The sequence below is a fragment of the Fukomys damarensis genome, unplaced genomic scaffold (genome assembly GCF_012274545.1).
Source record: "Fukomys damarensis isolate Sample0158 unplaced genomic scaffold, DMR_v1.0_HiC HiC_scaffold_16, whole genome shotgun sequence".
Classification (NCBI taxonomy): domain Eukaryota; kingdom Metazoa; phylum Chordata; class Mammalia; order Rodentia; family Bathyergidae; genus Fukomys; species Fukomys damarensis.
The window spans coordinates 77000679-77016466 of NW_022900928.1; the positions used below are offsets into that span (position 1 = coordinate 77000679).

Here is a 15788-nt window from a genome sequence, read left to right on the forward strand (position 1 = left end):
GGACTAAAATTTTTATCCCTTCTGATCTAAGGAAAGCTAAGCTTTGTAGTTACACTGAGGAAGTGTAAACTATTAGCATGGTTTTTACTTAAAAACAAAATAGCCAGGGATGTAGCTCAGTGGCACAGTGCCTGCCTGGCAAGCATGGGGTCCAGAGTTCAATTCCTCAAACCGCCCCCCAAAATAAATGTAAATAGTTATGCATGTAATATGTATGAGCTAAGATACTTTTAGACAAAAATATCTACAAGTACATCTTGCAAAGGGCATGTATCTTAACAAATGAGGAAAAGAACCTTTATATTAGTTGATTCACCTTTAAGTATGATGAAAATCCTGAATGAGAGAAAGCACTCTGTGAAGTCCACTCTGCTGTCTCAATCTTGACACTACTCCAAGGCAGTAGGACAAATGTCATATCCGACAGATTATGACTTGACTTCCTCCAACTGCTGCCTTGAACATCTGCCTTTCTCTATAACATTTTAAACTGCATTGAGCAATCCAGCTTAATTTATCAGTTTATTTAATTCTCACAGCACTCTGCGACATAACTGGAACAGAAGTTTGACATTTTTTGTATTTTTACACCTCACTGTTCTTATATTTAGGTGAAACTTTACTACCTCTTTCCACACTGCCCTTTATCAAGCATATGGCTAGTGATGAAAAGCTGTGTCAGCATTTCTGATCCCCTTACACATTGCTTTCCTACAGAAAGCTCAAAGCACAGGTTATCAGATTCACTTTTCATACACCTTAGGTCTATCAAAATTTGAGATCCTGCATTTATATGAAACTGGATAAAAGGGAAAATATTAATCATAGCCTCAGATAACCAACTAGATAAAGTAAATACAAATCAAACCTCTCCACTGCACCATACTACCCAGTAGATGGCAATGTAACATAAAATACAGTAGGAAGAGATTAATGTCTCAAATTGCAGTATAAACTGATCACTCACTGCTTTGCCTGCTTGCAGATTTTTCCACTTTCTTATTGAAAAAACATAGTTTTTGAAATGTTTTTGGACAAACAAGACCTACAATGAGGAAAGAAAATGTACTCAAGATAATAAATTCATAAAATTTAAAACTTTTATTTATAGCGTTACTAAAGCAAGAAACCCTTTATAGCAACCATCTTTTCTTAGCTTTTATTTCTCTAAACAAAACATAATACATTTATATACCAAAACCTACAGAATTTGGCTAAAATACTATCCAGAGAAAAATTATTAACATCTAGAGCCAGGGGTGTAGTTCAGTGGCAGCATGTGTGAGGCCCTGTGTTCAATACCTAGCACCACAGAAAATTTTAATAGCTGAAAACAAATGAACTATTAATACCTATAGCATTTTATTTCTCTAAAGAAAAGAGGCAATAAGTTGCATAATAATATTGGATAGTGTTGGTTTATGCCAAATCTAGTTGTTGACAGGCATGTTCTAGTAGCTAGATACGTATTTGCATTATCAACTCTTTCCTGGAAAAAAGAAAACTAAACTTTTAATTCAAGCAGCAAGGGAAAAATACAGAATAATTAAAGTAGAAAAAAGTATGCCTTGAGATTACTGGGATGAAAAATAAATAATTTCATAAAAGTCTTAAAATTAAAAGTACAAACTAGTTCTCTGTCAAGAAATAGCTTTAAGAATATCTCGTGTAAAAAAAAAAAACCTATAAATTTGAAAAGCCACATTTAATAATTTTTATATAAAAATTTTAAATTGATCTTAAAGAGACAAGAACATAACTAGAATAACCAAATCATGTTAAAATAGTAATTAAAGATTAAACTCAAAAGTTTTAACAGAAAAATTATATTAAACCTTCAAAGAACAGGTAATTCAATTTATATGAACTATTCTGCAATATATTTTTTGTTTAAAAAAAAGGAGGAATAGAAGAAGAAGCAGGAGGAGGAGGAGGTGGAGGAGGGACTACTGAAAATTTCCAAGTCATGTTTGTTAAAATTCAGATCAATAGCTGTATTATGTGTCCAGGCACTGTAGTACCTTTGCAGTGTGAAAATAAGGAAAACAAGACTAACTGAGGATGTCCCTGATGGTTAAAAAGTATGGTGCAAAGAGAACACATTTGAGATGGGCCAACATTCTACACCACAGGTTTATCTCTCTCATTCTTTCTCTGCCTAACAATGCCATCTCACAACTGGAGTTACAAGTGAACTGAGGGTTTAACAAGATGATTACATAAATTGCCTGAGGTCACTACCAGAGAGGAGCTAAAACAGGATTTGAACATATCTGTGTGTTGTAAATTATGCTGCCAATCCACTGGAAAAAAATCTACACATGCACACGAATAAACGTAGTGGGTGTAAATTAAGTAGAAACAAGAGACTGCTGAGGGGTGCCGTAAAGGCAGAATGCCTGGTTTCAAATCCTGACTCTACGATTTACTATCTATGTGACTTTAGCAGGTCCCTTCATCTCTGAAAAATTCGTTTCTTATACTTGTGGATTAGAGAACCTAACTCACAAGATCCTTTAAAGTACTAAGTTTACTTTTTCCAAGTGGAGTATGTGTTGACCAATACAGGCTGGCCAATTCAACTTTCCCCATAGGTCCAAAGAAGCCAACCCTAGCACATGTTAAAGGTATACACACATGCATCTCTTTCCAGGCTCTTGTCCTTTGGCTTAAACTAGTCCTATGTAATATTGTAGCAGGATAGAAAGAAGAAATAAAGATGGGATAGAAAGGAGACAAGGAAAATGATAATTTTTCAAATGTACATTTAAGAAGACTGCAAATTCCAGGACACAAAGTTATCCAAAGCAATCTATATTGGTATACCCTTGGTTAATTTATACTTCTTTCCTTCCAGAAGTATACCCAAAATTTCTTAGGGATACCAAAAGTCCATTAATGAGCTTAGCTGAGAAAGCAAAGATAAGAAACTGGATCTTAAGATAAAGGAACAGATTGACAGACTTCAAAGAAGGCTTAAGTTATCCTTCTAAAAAAATAAAACTAGGCTCATAATTTTTCACCTGTAAAATGGGCCATTATAGGGGGGGCAATCTTTTCCTTAGGTTTTTCACCCTATCAAGAGAAACATAAATGTTTCCAGTTCCAGCAAATAGTGTACTTCTCTCTTGAGAGCCCACACTCTACTTGAGTGTGTACTTTTCAAATTCTGCTTAATAAATCACTTTATGCTTCTTAGTGATACACTCTGAAACTTTTTTTGTGTATGTGATATAAGTTGGCAAATCTAAAACCTATCTTATGGGTTAACTCAAGGTTCCCCATTCCCACTTTGGGAACCTCTTTAGACCCTGTGTGGTGACAAGAATACAGTTAAAAAGACAGAGAAATCTAAATGATGATTTGTTTAAACAACGACAACAACAACAAAAACATAATAAACAGAACACAAAGAAAAAGAAATGGCATATTAACACAAAATGATCCTTCATTCTTAACTAAAAAAATACAAATTACAGTAAGATGCTATACTTCACCTGTTATATGAGCAAAAATAAAAAGATTAATAATACATGCAACCAATGAGAAAAAGATAGTTTCTTGCTTAATCATTGGACAAACCAACATGAAGTAGCTTTGGCACCCTGTCCATCTCCCATCCCAATTTGCAGTTTCACTGTCCACAGTTCAGTTACCTGTGGTCTGGGGTCTAAAAATGTTGTGGAAACTCTACATACAAGCAAGTCACGAGCTTTTAGTTGCACGCCATTCCGAAGATCATGATGAAATTGTACACTGTCCTGCCCACCCAGAATGTGTATCATTTCTTTGCCCAGTGCATCCCTATCAATCCATATAACTTAGTGAGCTTCTCAATTATCAGACTGTCAGTTTTACAGTGCTGTGTTCAAGTAATCCTGATTTTATTTAATAATGACGTCAGAGTTCAAGAGTAGGGAACTGCAGTTTTCTTACATTATTATGGCTATTTCATTTTAAATTATTGTTGTTAATCTCTGACTATGCCTAATTTACAAATCAAGCCTTTATCACAGGTATGTGTATGAAAAGGGTTATGTTCTTGGCCTAGTTTCAGCACCCACTGGGAGTCTCATATTTTTCCCTAAGGATAAGGGAAACCTCTATATTTCAAAGAAAACTTTAATATCAAGTATAAACATTTTAAATGTATATACTTTCTAAACCAGTAAAACTTATAGCATTTTAGTTAATGGAAATAGTCACATGAATAAAACTTGGAATATCCATCAGTAAGTGACTAAATGAATAATGATACAAAATTTTTTAAAAAGAAATACTATGTAGCAGTGGAAAAGAAGTAATTCCAAACTACTGAAATGACAAAATATATAAGCAAGTTCCAAGCCAGTGTGTATAAAATTCCATCTATGTTTTTAAAAGTATATAGCTAGATAGCTATTATTATACCTGCATCTATAGAAACTGTTATATATTTAAATATATAGAAAAGTTCTAAACAGATACAACAGTCAACAGAACATGCAGGGAATTGTATTTATATTTGCAGTTATTATCCATCCCATTTTATGCTTTAAAATAAATGAATAATCATACAGGATATACATTCATATAGGACCAAAATTTAAATGAGTGAAAATAGAACAGCAAAATAGCATTTTAAAAGTTAACTGTATCTCTTCTTGAAACAAATTCGTTTATCCATTCATCTTGAGGTAGGAGACCAGGTCAAGGGCACACCAGACAACTAACTAGGTAGAATGTGTTAAAGGTCATAAAAACTCATGGCTAACAGGTTGAATGAGATGGATCTAGAAAGAAAAGACATATGCAGAACATGGGATCCAAAAAGTCAGGCTTATGATTGAGCACTGCAGACCAATCAGAAAAATGCTATTTTCAATCTCTCATTTAAATATGGTACTATCTGAAGGAAAAGTCAGAAGAGGCTTTTTTCAGTCTTTGTTGGCAACCAAGAGACACTTCAACCAACCAAGAGACACTTCCTGATCCTTCACTTATACCTGGTGGGAAACCAAGCAAGTTTTTTTTCTTTTTTGGTACCGGGGATTAGAACTTGGGTCCTTGCGCTTGCAAGGCAGGCCACTGAACCGGTGAGCTAAATCCCCGGCCCCAAGCAAGTTTTTTGATAGGACTATTTATACCTGGTGCAGTGCCAAGAGAGTTTCTGACAGAACAGATAATGCCTTATTTGCATGAAGGAGAGGCCAACCTAAGAAATCTGGTTGTTTTTTGTTTGTTGGTTTTGTCCGGTTTGTTTTTTTAAGACAGCATCTCACTATATAGTTAAGACTGGCTTTGAACTCACTATGTAGCCTATGCTGGCCTGGAACTCACAGTGATCCTCCTGCCTCAGCCTCCCAAGGCTGGAATTACAGGAATGTGCCACCATGCCTGGCTTCGAACCAGGAGTTCTGGATACAAATGATCCATTTCCCCTTATCCTTGCACCAGCCTGCTCTTGCCCAGTGCAGCACACTTTCCACTCTCAAGAAACATTAATCCTCATTGCATTTTCTGTGTGCCTTGTCCAATTTTTTGTTCAAGACACCAAGAACCTCGAAAGAATTCCTCACGGGACCACTCATCCAGGAACAACCTCGAGCTTCCATACATTCAAATATTTACTAAGTGAATATTGTATGTCAGACACTATTCTGGATGAGAAAAGGGACATAATGTTAGTAATACTACAGTATTTATCACCCAAGAAGTGGTGTTACTGAGCAGGAAGCAGGGAACATGGGAAGGAGGTAAAGACACTGGTAACCTAGAATTCGAAACTCAGGTGCCCTCTGAGGAGACATCAGTGGAGCAAATACTTAAAGGGGGAGACATTAAGGCGTTTGATAATCCAGGGAGAGCATTCCAAGGAAAGGAGACAAAGTACAAAGATCTCGAGGGGAACACACACTGGAGAAATTACAAAGAGACACTGTGGATGGAACATTCTGCCTTAGGGAAAGAGAACATGAAGATGGAGAGGTAAGGGTGTGCCCTGAAAAATCTTGGTTGGAAATTTTACGGAATCCAGCTTTTTTTCTGATTAAAAGAAGAAGTAACTGCAGAGCTTTGAAAAAGTGACAGTCTGATTTGCATTTGAAAAGAATCATACTTGCTGCTGTGCCAATTATAGAAGGTTAATAATCCTCCCAAAAACACAGTGGTTTAAACTAAAGTCACAGTGGGGAAGATGACAGGTAGGTGTGATTAGATCCTGAACTGATTTCAAAGACAGAATCAAGAGATTTACTACTTAAAGTACTGACTGAGGGAAGTGAAAAGATAATCTCCCAGGTCCTTGGCTAAAACGATAGTGTTGCTATGTACCAAGATGGGAAAAGAGCAGGAGCAAGTCTGAGAAGAACAGCAAAGCATACTAAATTTGATAAGTATCCAAGTGAAGATGCAGGGAAGTCTGTTGGCTGTACCAGGCTGGGATTCAAAGGAGAGATTATAAAAATGTATTTCATACATTATATGATAATGTATAGACCCAAAGTACTTACATCTAAAAAAATTTTTACATAAGCAAATATATTTTTCAGTCTAAATAAAATTGATCATTGGAATTTCTAACATAAAAGGTTGTGAATATTTTCACTGGACATGATGGTGCACACCTGTAATTTAAGCTACTAGGGAGGCTGAGGGATCACAAGTTTGAGGCCATTCTGTGCAACTCAGACTCTCTTTCAAAATTTTAAAAAATAAATAATTAAAAGGGGCTAAGGATATAATCATGCTCCTTGGGCTCAATTTCCAGTACTATAAAATAATTATTTTTTCATTTTATAAAATTTCATTTTATAATATAAAATGAAAGCCTTTAATGATTATTTTATGGATTTTAAAAATTTAATTGATATTTCCATCTTTTATCAAAGTAAGGAGTAATTGCTACAGTTGCAAATTTTTAAGACCTGAGGAGGAGAAAAGGCTGTAAATACAAAGAAATCTGGAAATCTAAGAGAAATTCCTAAGAGTTATAAAAAAACAAGAAAATATGTCCCAGAGTTAGGACATATTTAAAAGGCAACAACAGAGTCAACCTGACAGTATTAGGAACCTACTGGTTATTTAACAAAGCTGCAAACATAAGGCTGATGACCCATTCTAGACATATGTTACCAAGTTTTCTTACTCATTTTTCTCTCAGAACATTTTCCAATCTTATACTGGGAATACATAAGGAATACAAGATTCACTTTCCATAAACATTCTTGTAATCAAACATGTTAGGATTTATCTATTACAGAAGGAAATATACTTAAAAAAGGATAAAGAATATGAACAGAGACATATCCTTATTTTAACTACTTCTCCAGAATGTAGGATTGTCTGAAGGTTAATATTACTTTTTCTTTCGTTTTGTTTTTCTTTAATTATGGCATTCAATAACGCAATAAAATGTAAAGCTATAAAATGTAAAACCATGTACTATCTAAAACAAGAATATCTACTATCCCTATAAAAAAATATATATAAATATGTTAAGTCAAGCCAGGTTGCTTCTGCTATCAACTCAGTTAATGGGAGTTATTTCCCTCCTAATGGAATCTGCCATGGGCTGTCCCCAGCAGAGGCAGAAGGCAAGCAGACCTGGAAAATGTGTTGAGAGGTCCTTCTCAAAAGACAGAGAACAGAAGAGGTCAGGGTAAAACTGGCAGGAGAACAGACTGTTCAGGAGAGTTTTCCCCAACAAGCATGACTAATACAGAAAGAAGATTCTGTGGTGAACAGGCAAGGTGCAGCTGGACTGGTTTTCTGTGAACCACTCCAAAAGGAGTGCTAAGTCTGAGATGCTGATTAGGTATCCAAGCAAAAATGCAAAGAAGTCATCTGGATATGAGTTCCATGAACCCCTCCTATTCCCACACTCCAGAAGCTTCCTCAGTGACCAACACATACCTGAAAACTTCACTCAAACATCTCACATATGAAGTCAGAGCCATATCTTTTTTTTTTGTTTTCTGCCTGAGAAATATTAAAAATGTTTACAGAGTAGAAGTGAGCACAAGGTAGAAAGTGAAAACTTGTACAGATTTTCTAAAATGAAAATTACAGATCAGTACACTGGCAGAAAGTCTACCTAATGGGCTTGCAAGTAAGAATTAGACATGGTCCTCTCATTAAGGGGACTGAATTTTAACAATAAGCATTTAACACAATCTCCAAAGACAACCAAATCCAGATCCATACTATTCCCTACCGATATTCTCAACACCTCTATTATAAACTTTGAATATAAAACAAAACATTAAAAGTTTAGAACTGTACTATTGCTTAATACATCCTTGTTCACTTCACAGATGATGGAAATAAAACCAAAGAGGCTAAGCTGCTTGCTGAAGGTCTCAAACTCCCTATGAAGCAGAGAAGAAATAAGAATCCATTTAGAATTACAATCAGCTAACTAAATCAAAGACTTCCTCTATTCCATAGTCCATGCTTACCATTAATAGTTTCATTTTATTTAAAATTACATTCTTTAGAGAATTCCTCATCTGTTACACCAAGTCAATATTTTAAACACTGTTCTCATTTGGTTTTAGATCTCTAGTCATCTATTTATTTTCATGATGCTTGATAGAACTCTGCAAACTTTACTGCTTTGAAAAGAGCCCATTTGACCTTGTAAAATTAAAAACACAAAGTAAATTTACTCAAATAATTTATCTAAATTTTAAGCTGTAAACTACATAGCTCAAACAGTTAACAGTCACAAAATGAAAAATATATTCATTTCTGGTTTCTTAATCAGCTCTTCCTCATCTAACACATTTATCATAATGACTATAATCCCAAGGATATAAACATTAAAGAAATAAAATGTCCTTTGTTTGCTGCCACAGTAGTCAAGCATTATAAATCTCTAATGCTTTTTTAAACTACTAATTTATCAGAAACAGAAATGTCCTGGATTTTCATAAATCCTGTATTGAATTCACATAACTTATTTATAAAATAAAATTACAAAAAGTAGCATGTCTCATAAGTTTCCTTTCGAAGAGAGAATGGAGCTAGGAAGATTGGCACAAGGCAGAGAATTTCTGTGTATAGCATGTAAAAAAGAAAAGATCAAAATTTTTTTCTCTTAGCCTACTTTGAAAACCAACATAAAGAGTGGCTTTTGCTCCCCCGAGGAAATAGAAATTTTATTTTATTTTATTTTATTGATTGATTGATTGATTTTGGTACCAGGGATTGAACTCAGGTCCTTGAACTTGCAAGGCAGGCCACCGAACTGCTGAGCTAAATCCCCGGCCAGAAATTTTAAAATAACTACAATTTATTTTTAAACTTTGTTTATAATTTTTTCACATTAATCTGCCAACAACTTACAATAACAGCAAAGTATTAAGCTTGATACCAACCAGTTAGATTCTATAATTATATGTAAATGTAAAGACAAATAACAGCCAAACACTTTGAAAAAGAAGAATTAAGTGGGAATACTTTAATCTGCCAAATAGCAATACATATAGTAATTAATTAAGAAAAGGTAGCATTGGCAAGGTTACCTAAATGCAGAAAGGAAAGCTACTACTGGTATATAGCTCATGCACATAATGGGCCTAATACATGACGAAAGAGGGGGAAAGAATTGATTTTCCTTAAAACATTCCAACTGCTTAAACCACTGGTGATACATGATTGATCCCACCAGGAAGCCTGTATCACTGGAGATATCTGCACGAATGTCCCAACCGATATCCTATACCACCTGATGTGACTGTCCAGGCCGCCCAACAGGACAGTCACACCTATATCATTGGTGATTCTAGCCAAAAGAAATGTAATACATTCAAATCAGAGCCACCCTGCAGCAAGACATATGAATTACAGCTCCTCTGTGAACATGTTAACTCATATATGCTAGTGTGATGATTAATACTACATATCAACCTGGCATCAAGTATTATTCATTGGAAGAAAACAAAAGATTTCACCTCAAGCAATAAATAGCAATAGTTTTGAAACACAACCTCAAAGTATCACCTGTTATTGTAATTCAGGAAGTAAAAGTATACCAAATATACCTGTATGCTGCCGAATTCAACGTTCTCATAATGAAAATGTGCACATTCAGCCATCTTTGGAAAGTGACCCTTAGTGAAGGGCAACCTGAAGTACATGAAAATAAATATGAAATCAGACAGTGGACTAGTCAAAATTACTAGATCTAAGGGGAAAACACAACAGGTTAAAGAGCTCATGCAAGCAAAAATAATGAGCACATGCACATGAGCCAACTACATCCACACAAAACTTTTTAAATATACAATGAATCCAATGATTCTGTTTAGTGCACAAGCTAGACCAAAAATGAAAATTTTAAAACCTCACTATACTCTCCTAATCTTTACCCAAGTCAGAGCCTGTAAAAAAATTGTACATTCTGTGGCTGTTATGGAAACTGATTGTGAACCATCAGCTTCTAACCAGAAGCAGCATTCACAACACAAAATAAAAAACCAGATTTTACCTGTGAATGTTGTCACAGCCCATCAGTCCTGGGGTAGTGGACCTGGATGTAGAATAAATATTTTTATCTTTGTCTTTCCTTCACTAACATATGAAGCACAGCCAGCTAACTCTGCCTTCTTTATCAAGTGAAAAGAGGCTTTTCCTGTATAACACTGCCTAGTAATCTTCAGGTATTTCATTTAATGGTCAACTCTTGACATCTGTTTCAGGCTTCTCAGACACAAATTTGAGATCTAGCAATACATAACTCAACAAAGCTGATTCTTCTAAATAAATGAAAGTACATAAATAAAGTTGTCAAGAAGGACATGCTTGGATTGTTCCTATAAACCACTGCAAACTTAGCTGGTAACAACATTTCAGAATAAAAAATAAACTACATTTTTAGAAAAGTAGACGATGTGCACACCTATTTCATTAATTGAGCCAAACTTTAGGGGTTAACAGTAAAATTAAATGTATTCACAAAGCTTATTAGTAAGTGATCTAAATAAAAGATTTTTTATAAGAAGAGAGCTGATTTCCATTCATAGGAATTCACTGAGAACCCATTCCAAAGTTATACTTACTTTTTCACATGTTTGACCTTCATACTTGCTGTACTGCCACATGCTTTAAGAGTAAGATCTCCAGGAATCTCTGGAACATCTGCTCCCCTTGCCTTGAAAAAAACGAGGACAAAATATTTTTTAAAATAAGTAAAAAATGTTGACCTAATTCAAATATTTGGCTTTGCCATTTAAGGGAAAACTTTCTGTGAAAATAAGAATTTTTATGTTTTTATATTCAAGTGTCAAAATCGGGTAATGAAAATATTAGCATAAACTAAAATCTCCCCTAGGAGTTAAGGAATGAAATAATCTTGGTTAGGATGATTAGCAAAGGTGAAAATGGTAATATGAATATAATCAGCAGATCACAGTGTTCATCTCCCCAAATTGTGAAAGTGACATGTAGATAATACATCCAGCATTAAGCTGGCCATAATCTGCTAGTTTTCAGAGGTGAATATTTTTTGAATGACATATTCAGCTGTACTATTTTTAAAAATCAAAGGATTCTTAACAATGTAGAAAAAACAGAAATTAAGTCCAAATATCTTTCTAAAACAAATTTGTGCTATATCTGTGACTTACAGTAAGAACATACACTGAATTATCATATTCCATGCCTCGTGATTCAATAGGGAGGAATAATACAGGATGAAGAAGGCTTAATTTTTACATTTTCTTAATGGACAAAAATTAATTGGGACAAGTGTTGGAGAGAGAGGGAGAGGAAGGGGGAGAGAGAGAGGTAGAGGGAGGCAGAGAGAGAGGGAGAAAGAGAGGGAGGGAGGGAGGAAGGGAGGGAGGGAGGAAGAACCTCTTCAAAGATATGAAGTAACAGTGTACAAACTATAAGAACCAATTTCTGGCATATTGTCACAGTCAAATAGGCCCAAATTTTATTTTTGAGGTTTTTTGCTTTAGGAAATTTAACTATATACAAGGATTGAGCTTCATAATCAAACAGTTTTAGATGCCCTTTCATTCCTTTAAAGGTCTCCTAAAAAAAAAAAAAAAGGATAAGTAATATATTTTTTAGTGATAAAATAAAACTTTCCATCTTGCAATTATGTTCATCTACTGGATCTTTTTATAAATCTATGCTAAGATCCTGTATTAATTTTACTTTGCTTAGAAAGTTATTTTATAACCCTAGATACTGTTTCATCAGTATTTATCATTCAACAAGTACTCCCTATTATGTAAAATATTTTAAGAGACTGAAATGAAAAATAATTTTTTGAGAAAGAAAAATAAGGGAATCACCTAGAAGAAAGATTAGCTAAACTTTTTTTTGTAAAGGGCCAGCTGAGAAATATTTGTTTATGATCCACACTGTCTCTGCTACTGCTCAACTCTGCTACTGTGTACAAAAGCAAACAAACAAACAAACAAAAATGATCACACAGAGCCATGTTCCAAGAAAAACTTCTTGGCAAAACAGATAGCAAACCAGCAAGCTGAAGTTCACCATCACTGATCTACAAGGTTGACCCTACAGTGAAATACTTTATTTACATTATAATTCCCAAATTGTTGCATCACTTGTCAAGAAGGCATTTTTAAAAGCTCAGAGATACCATTCTGTAGTCTTCATTTAGATTTCACTGAATATATTCACTTATTTCATAGTTTTTTACTTTCTATCCATAATAGAAAATAAAAGAAAGCTGACAGACATTTTACAATCACTACAAACATTACGGGAATGTATGTAAAGAAACAGCAGCACACTAGACTCTATAATGTAAAAGTTAAAAAAAAAAATAATTGAAGCTGGACACTGGAGCACATGCATATCATCCCAGCAAGTTGGCAGGCCGATGCAGGCAAATCACTAGTTTGAGGTTAACCTAGGCAATTTAGTAAGACAACTATCTTTAAAAAAAAAAAGAATCACAGAATGGCAAAAATATTTCTAAGGAAAAAGGAAATATGACTTTTTTCCTCCAGTGTGTCATTCAACTGAAAGGACTTTATTAGGCAGTAATCTGCAATGAAACAGTAGGTGAATATTACATGGATCATTAACTTGTTTTTTAAACAAGTCCAATAACCCTTTCAGTATTGATATTTTTGTACAACAAATTTACTTGACATAAGAGGCCAGGCTTACATTCCTATTAAATTTTAAAAGTTTTTCACTATTCCATAAATTATTCATCAAATTTAATTTAAGATTATAAAAGAAAACTATCCACTAGATTAATTTGGTAAATGGCTTTTACTTTTATAGTAGACAGAAAATCAAAATATTGATTGTGTTCTGAAAATAAGCTAAGTATGCTCAATAAACCATTGCGCCTAATAAATGTCTAAAAGGGAGAAAAGAAAGCTCCCAGCCTTTAATCCAAATGAAGGAGGACTCCATGGAGTACACACATGTGCAACCACACCTGACCAGACTGCAAGTGAAAACATGGCCCAGACATAAATCAATAGGTCATGCAAAGGGTCAGAAAAGAAAACTTCTGCCTAAAAAAGACAAAACAGTAATAAATAGGACAAAGAGCCAAACAATAGTCTAGGGAAGCTTGAGAAAATTCAAGAAAGTATTTCTGACCCAAAGTTGAACTCATCTGTGACAATATATGTTTTGTTCAAAAATATTTTTCTTTAGGCCAGAAAAGTTCCTAGCATATCCTGGCCACTCAGTATATTTTTGCAAATGAACAAATACAATAAACTGCAGTATAACTAACTAGGGTATATCACTACTTTTCTCCAACTAAGTAAATAGAATTAAAAGAAAAGACAGTATCCTCAATCATTTAGTAAACTAATATTTTTCACCTACATATTTAAAAATATAAAATAGTCTTAAATTTTTACTAAAAGCATGTAGGCTTGAATGAATTTATTCTGTTTTATATCAAAGATTAAGAATGTTCTCTTTTAGAAAATAGTGTGAAAAACTAAAAGTGCAAATAAGGATCAAAATGTATACTTAATATTGTGTAATAGGGAGAAAAGGCCTAAAAGAATAGAGGAAGTGGGAGGGGTAGAGGAAAGGTAAAAAGGGAAAAGAAAAAATATATGAAAAGGTAAAACATGGAAACAAAGTCTTTGTAAACAGGGAAGGGTGGAGGGGGTGAAGGGAGGGCTGGGGAATGGAGAAAAAATAAGAACCAAGACACATCATGTAAAGGTTCAAGATCCCAATGATTAATGTAACTATTATATACCTAAGTGGTGCCAATAAACATAATAAAAAAATAGATCAACTAGACAAAACGAAAAAAAGTAATAGCAGGGTTGAACAAGTCTTTGAACAGAGTCACTAGATAATATTCTACCCCAAAACAACAGAATGCACATTCTTCTCAGCAACACATGGAACTATCTCCAAAATACACCACATACTGCCAATAAAGTATTCTTAAGTAATGCAGAAGAACTGAAATTATACCATCCATTTTATCAGATCACAGCACAATGAAACTAGAAATCATGGCAAAAGAAAACACAGAAATTATGAAAGTGCATAATTTCTCACCAGAGGGCAAAAAACAACAACAACAACAACAAAAAACAAAACAAAACAAAACACCTTAAGTGTGGAGAAAACAGATGAGAATTTTTCCCCGATTCTTTTAGGCTGGCCCTGGGACAGCCATGAAGAGCTGTGGCATGTCAGTTTAGCGGTGGCTACTTTTCTGAACAGAGAGAACACTTCTGTATAATGACTGTGGGGACAGCCCTTGGTATTTTGTCTCTCCTCTTCTCTCAACACTTAAACCTACCCTACCACCCCAATCAGGAAAAACTACACAGTACAAGAGACTAAAGCTCTTACAGAGCTCCATCTTTCTAGCCAGAAAAAGTAAGAAAAGCAACCTCGAAAGAAGGAGATACTGTACCAGAGGAGACAGGGACCCAAAACAGAGAAGCAGCTGAGTGGGCACCATAGCTGGAGTCACAACCACTGAGGTGGCAGAACGTAAGATTCACACTCTGCAGCAGCAGTGGAGGGAGAAAGGCAGGTTTGGGACCAGGCTGAGGCCAAGGTGGCCCCCTTTGAACTATAGGATACAGCAGGTTTTAGAAGAGCTGGACTGTGCCCAGGAGCAACTGGTCACTGCCATGCAAAAATTGGAGAAGTGGAAAAAGCAGCTTTCGATGGTAAGAGAGGTATGAAAGTTACTGAAAATGTGAACCTAAAAGATAAAGAAAAGATGGAACTCCTGGAAATCTAACCTAAAGAGGCTATATAAATACACTGCAAATGAGGCAATGAGGAAGTATGAAGGAAGAAACAGCTCCCAAGTCGTAACTACAGGAGACCTGGAACACACAGAGGAAGAAATTGAGCAGGCAGAGTCCTACTGCTGTGACATGGATGAGCAGATCAAACTGATGGACCAGAACCTGAAGTGTCTGAGCACTGCTGAAGAAAAGTACTCCACAAAAGAAGAGAAGTATGAAAAAAAGGTAAAGAAAGATGCTTTCTGATGAACTCAAGGTGGAGGAGACTCCTACTGAGTTTGCTGAAAGATCGGTAGCCAAACTCTGAGACAACTGATGACTTAGAAGATAAAATGAAAGGCACCAATGAGAAGCATCTCTGTACACAAAACATGCTAGACCTGACCCTTGTTGATCTGAATAAGATGCAGAGCTCCCCAGCCTGCTGCCCTTGCTCCTTCCTCTGGCCTGACACAGCCTGCCTGAAGATGACCTTGAAACCCAGGGCTCATCTTTGACAGGAAGTTTGCTTTCTCCTTTCAACAGCCTAGAGGCTGAATACCTTTGGGAGCAACATTTAAG

At 35.2% G+C, this 15788-nt stretch overlaps 1 protein-coding gene and 1 pseudogene across 2 annotated transcripts in view; one reads left to right on the forward strand and one right to left on the reverse strand.

Annotated features, from left to right (window-relative positions):
* Positions 1 to 15788, reverse strand: part of Arhgap32 (Rho GTPase activating protein 32) — a 157677-nt gene that overhangs the window by 121227 nt on the left and 20662 nt on the right. The window contains exons 2-4 of one of the 2 annotated variants that reach the window (XM_033764428.1): positions 11043 to 11134; positions 10472 to 10513; positions 10026 to 10110 (exon numbers count right to left, since the gene is read on the reverse strand). In XM_033764428.1, coding sequence (XP_033620319.1) covers positions 10026 to 10110; positions 10472 to 10513; positions 11043 to 11134 — 219 coding nt within the window. The remainder of the gene's footprint in view (positions 1 to 10025; positions 10111 to 10471; positions 10514 to 11042; positions 11135 to 15788) is intronic. The other variant, XM_010616568.3, reaches the window with a different exon arrangement.
* LOC104856944 lies at positions 11345 to 15724 on the forward strand (annotated as a pseudogene).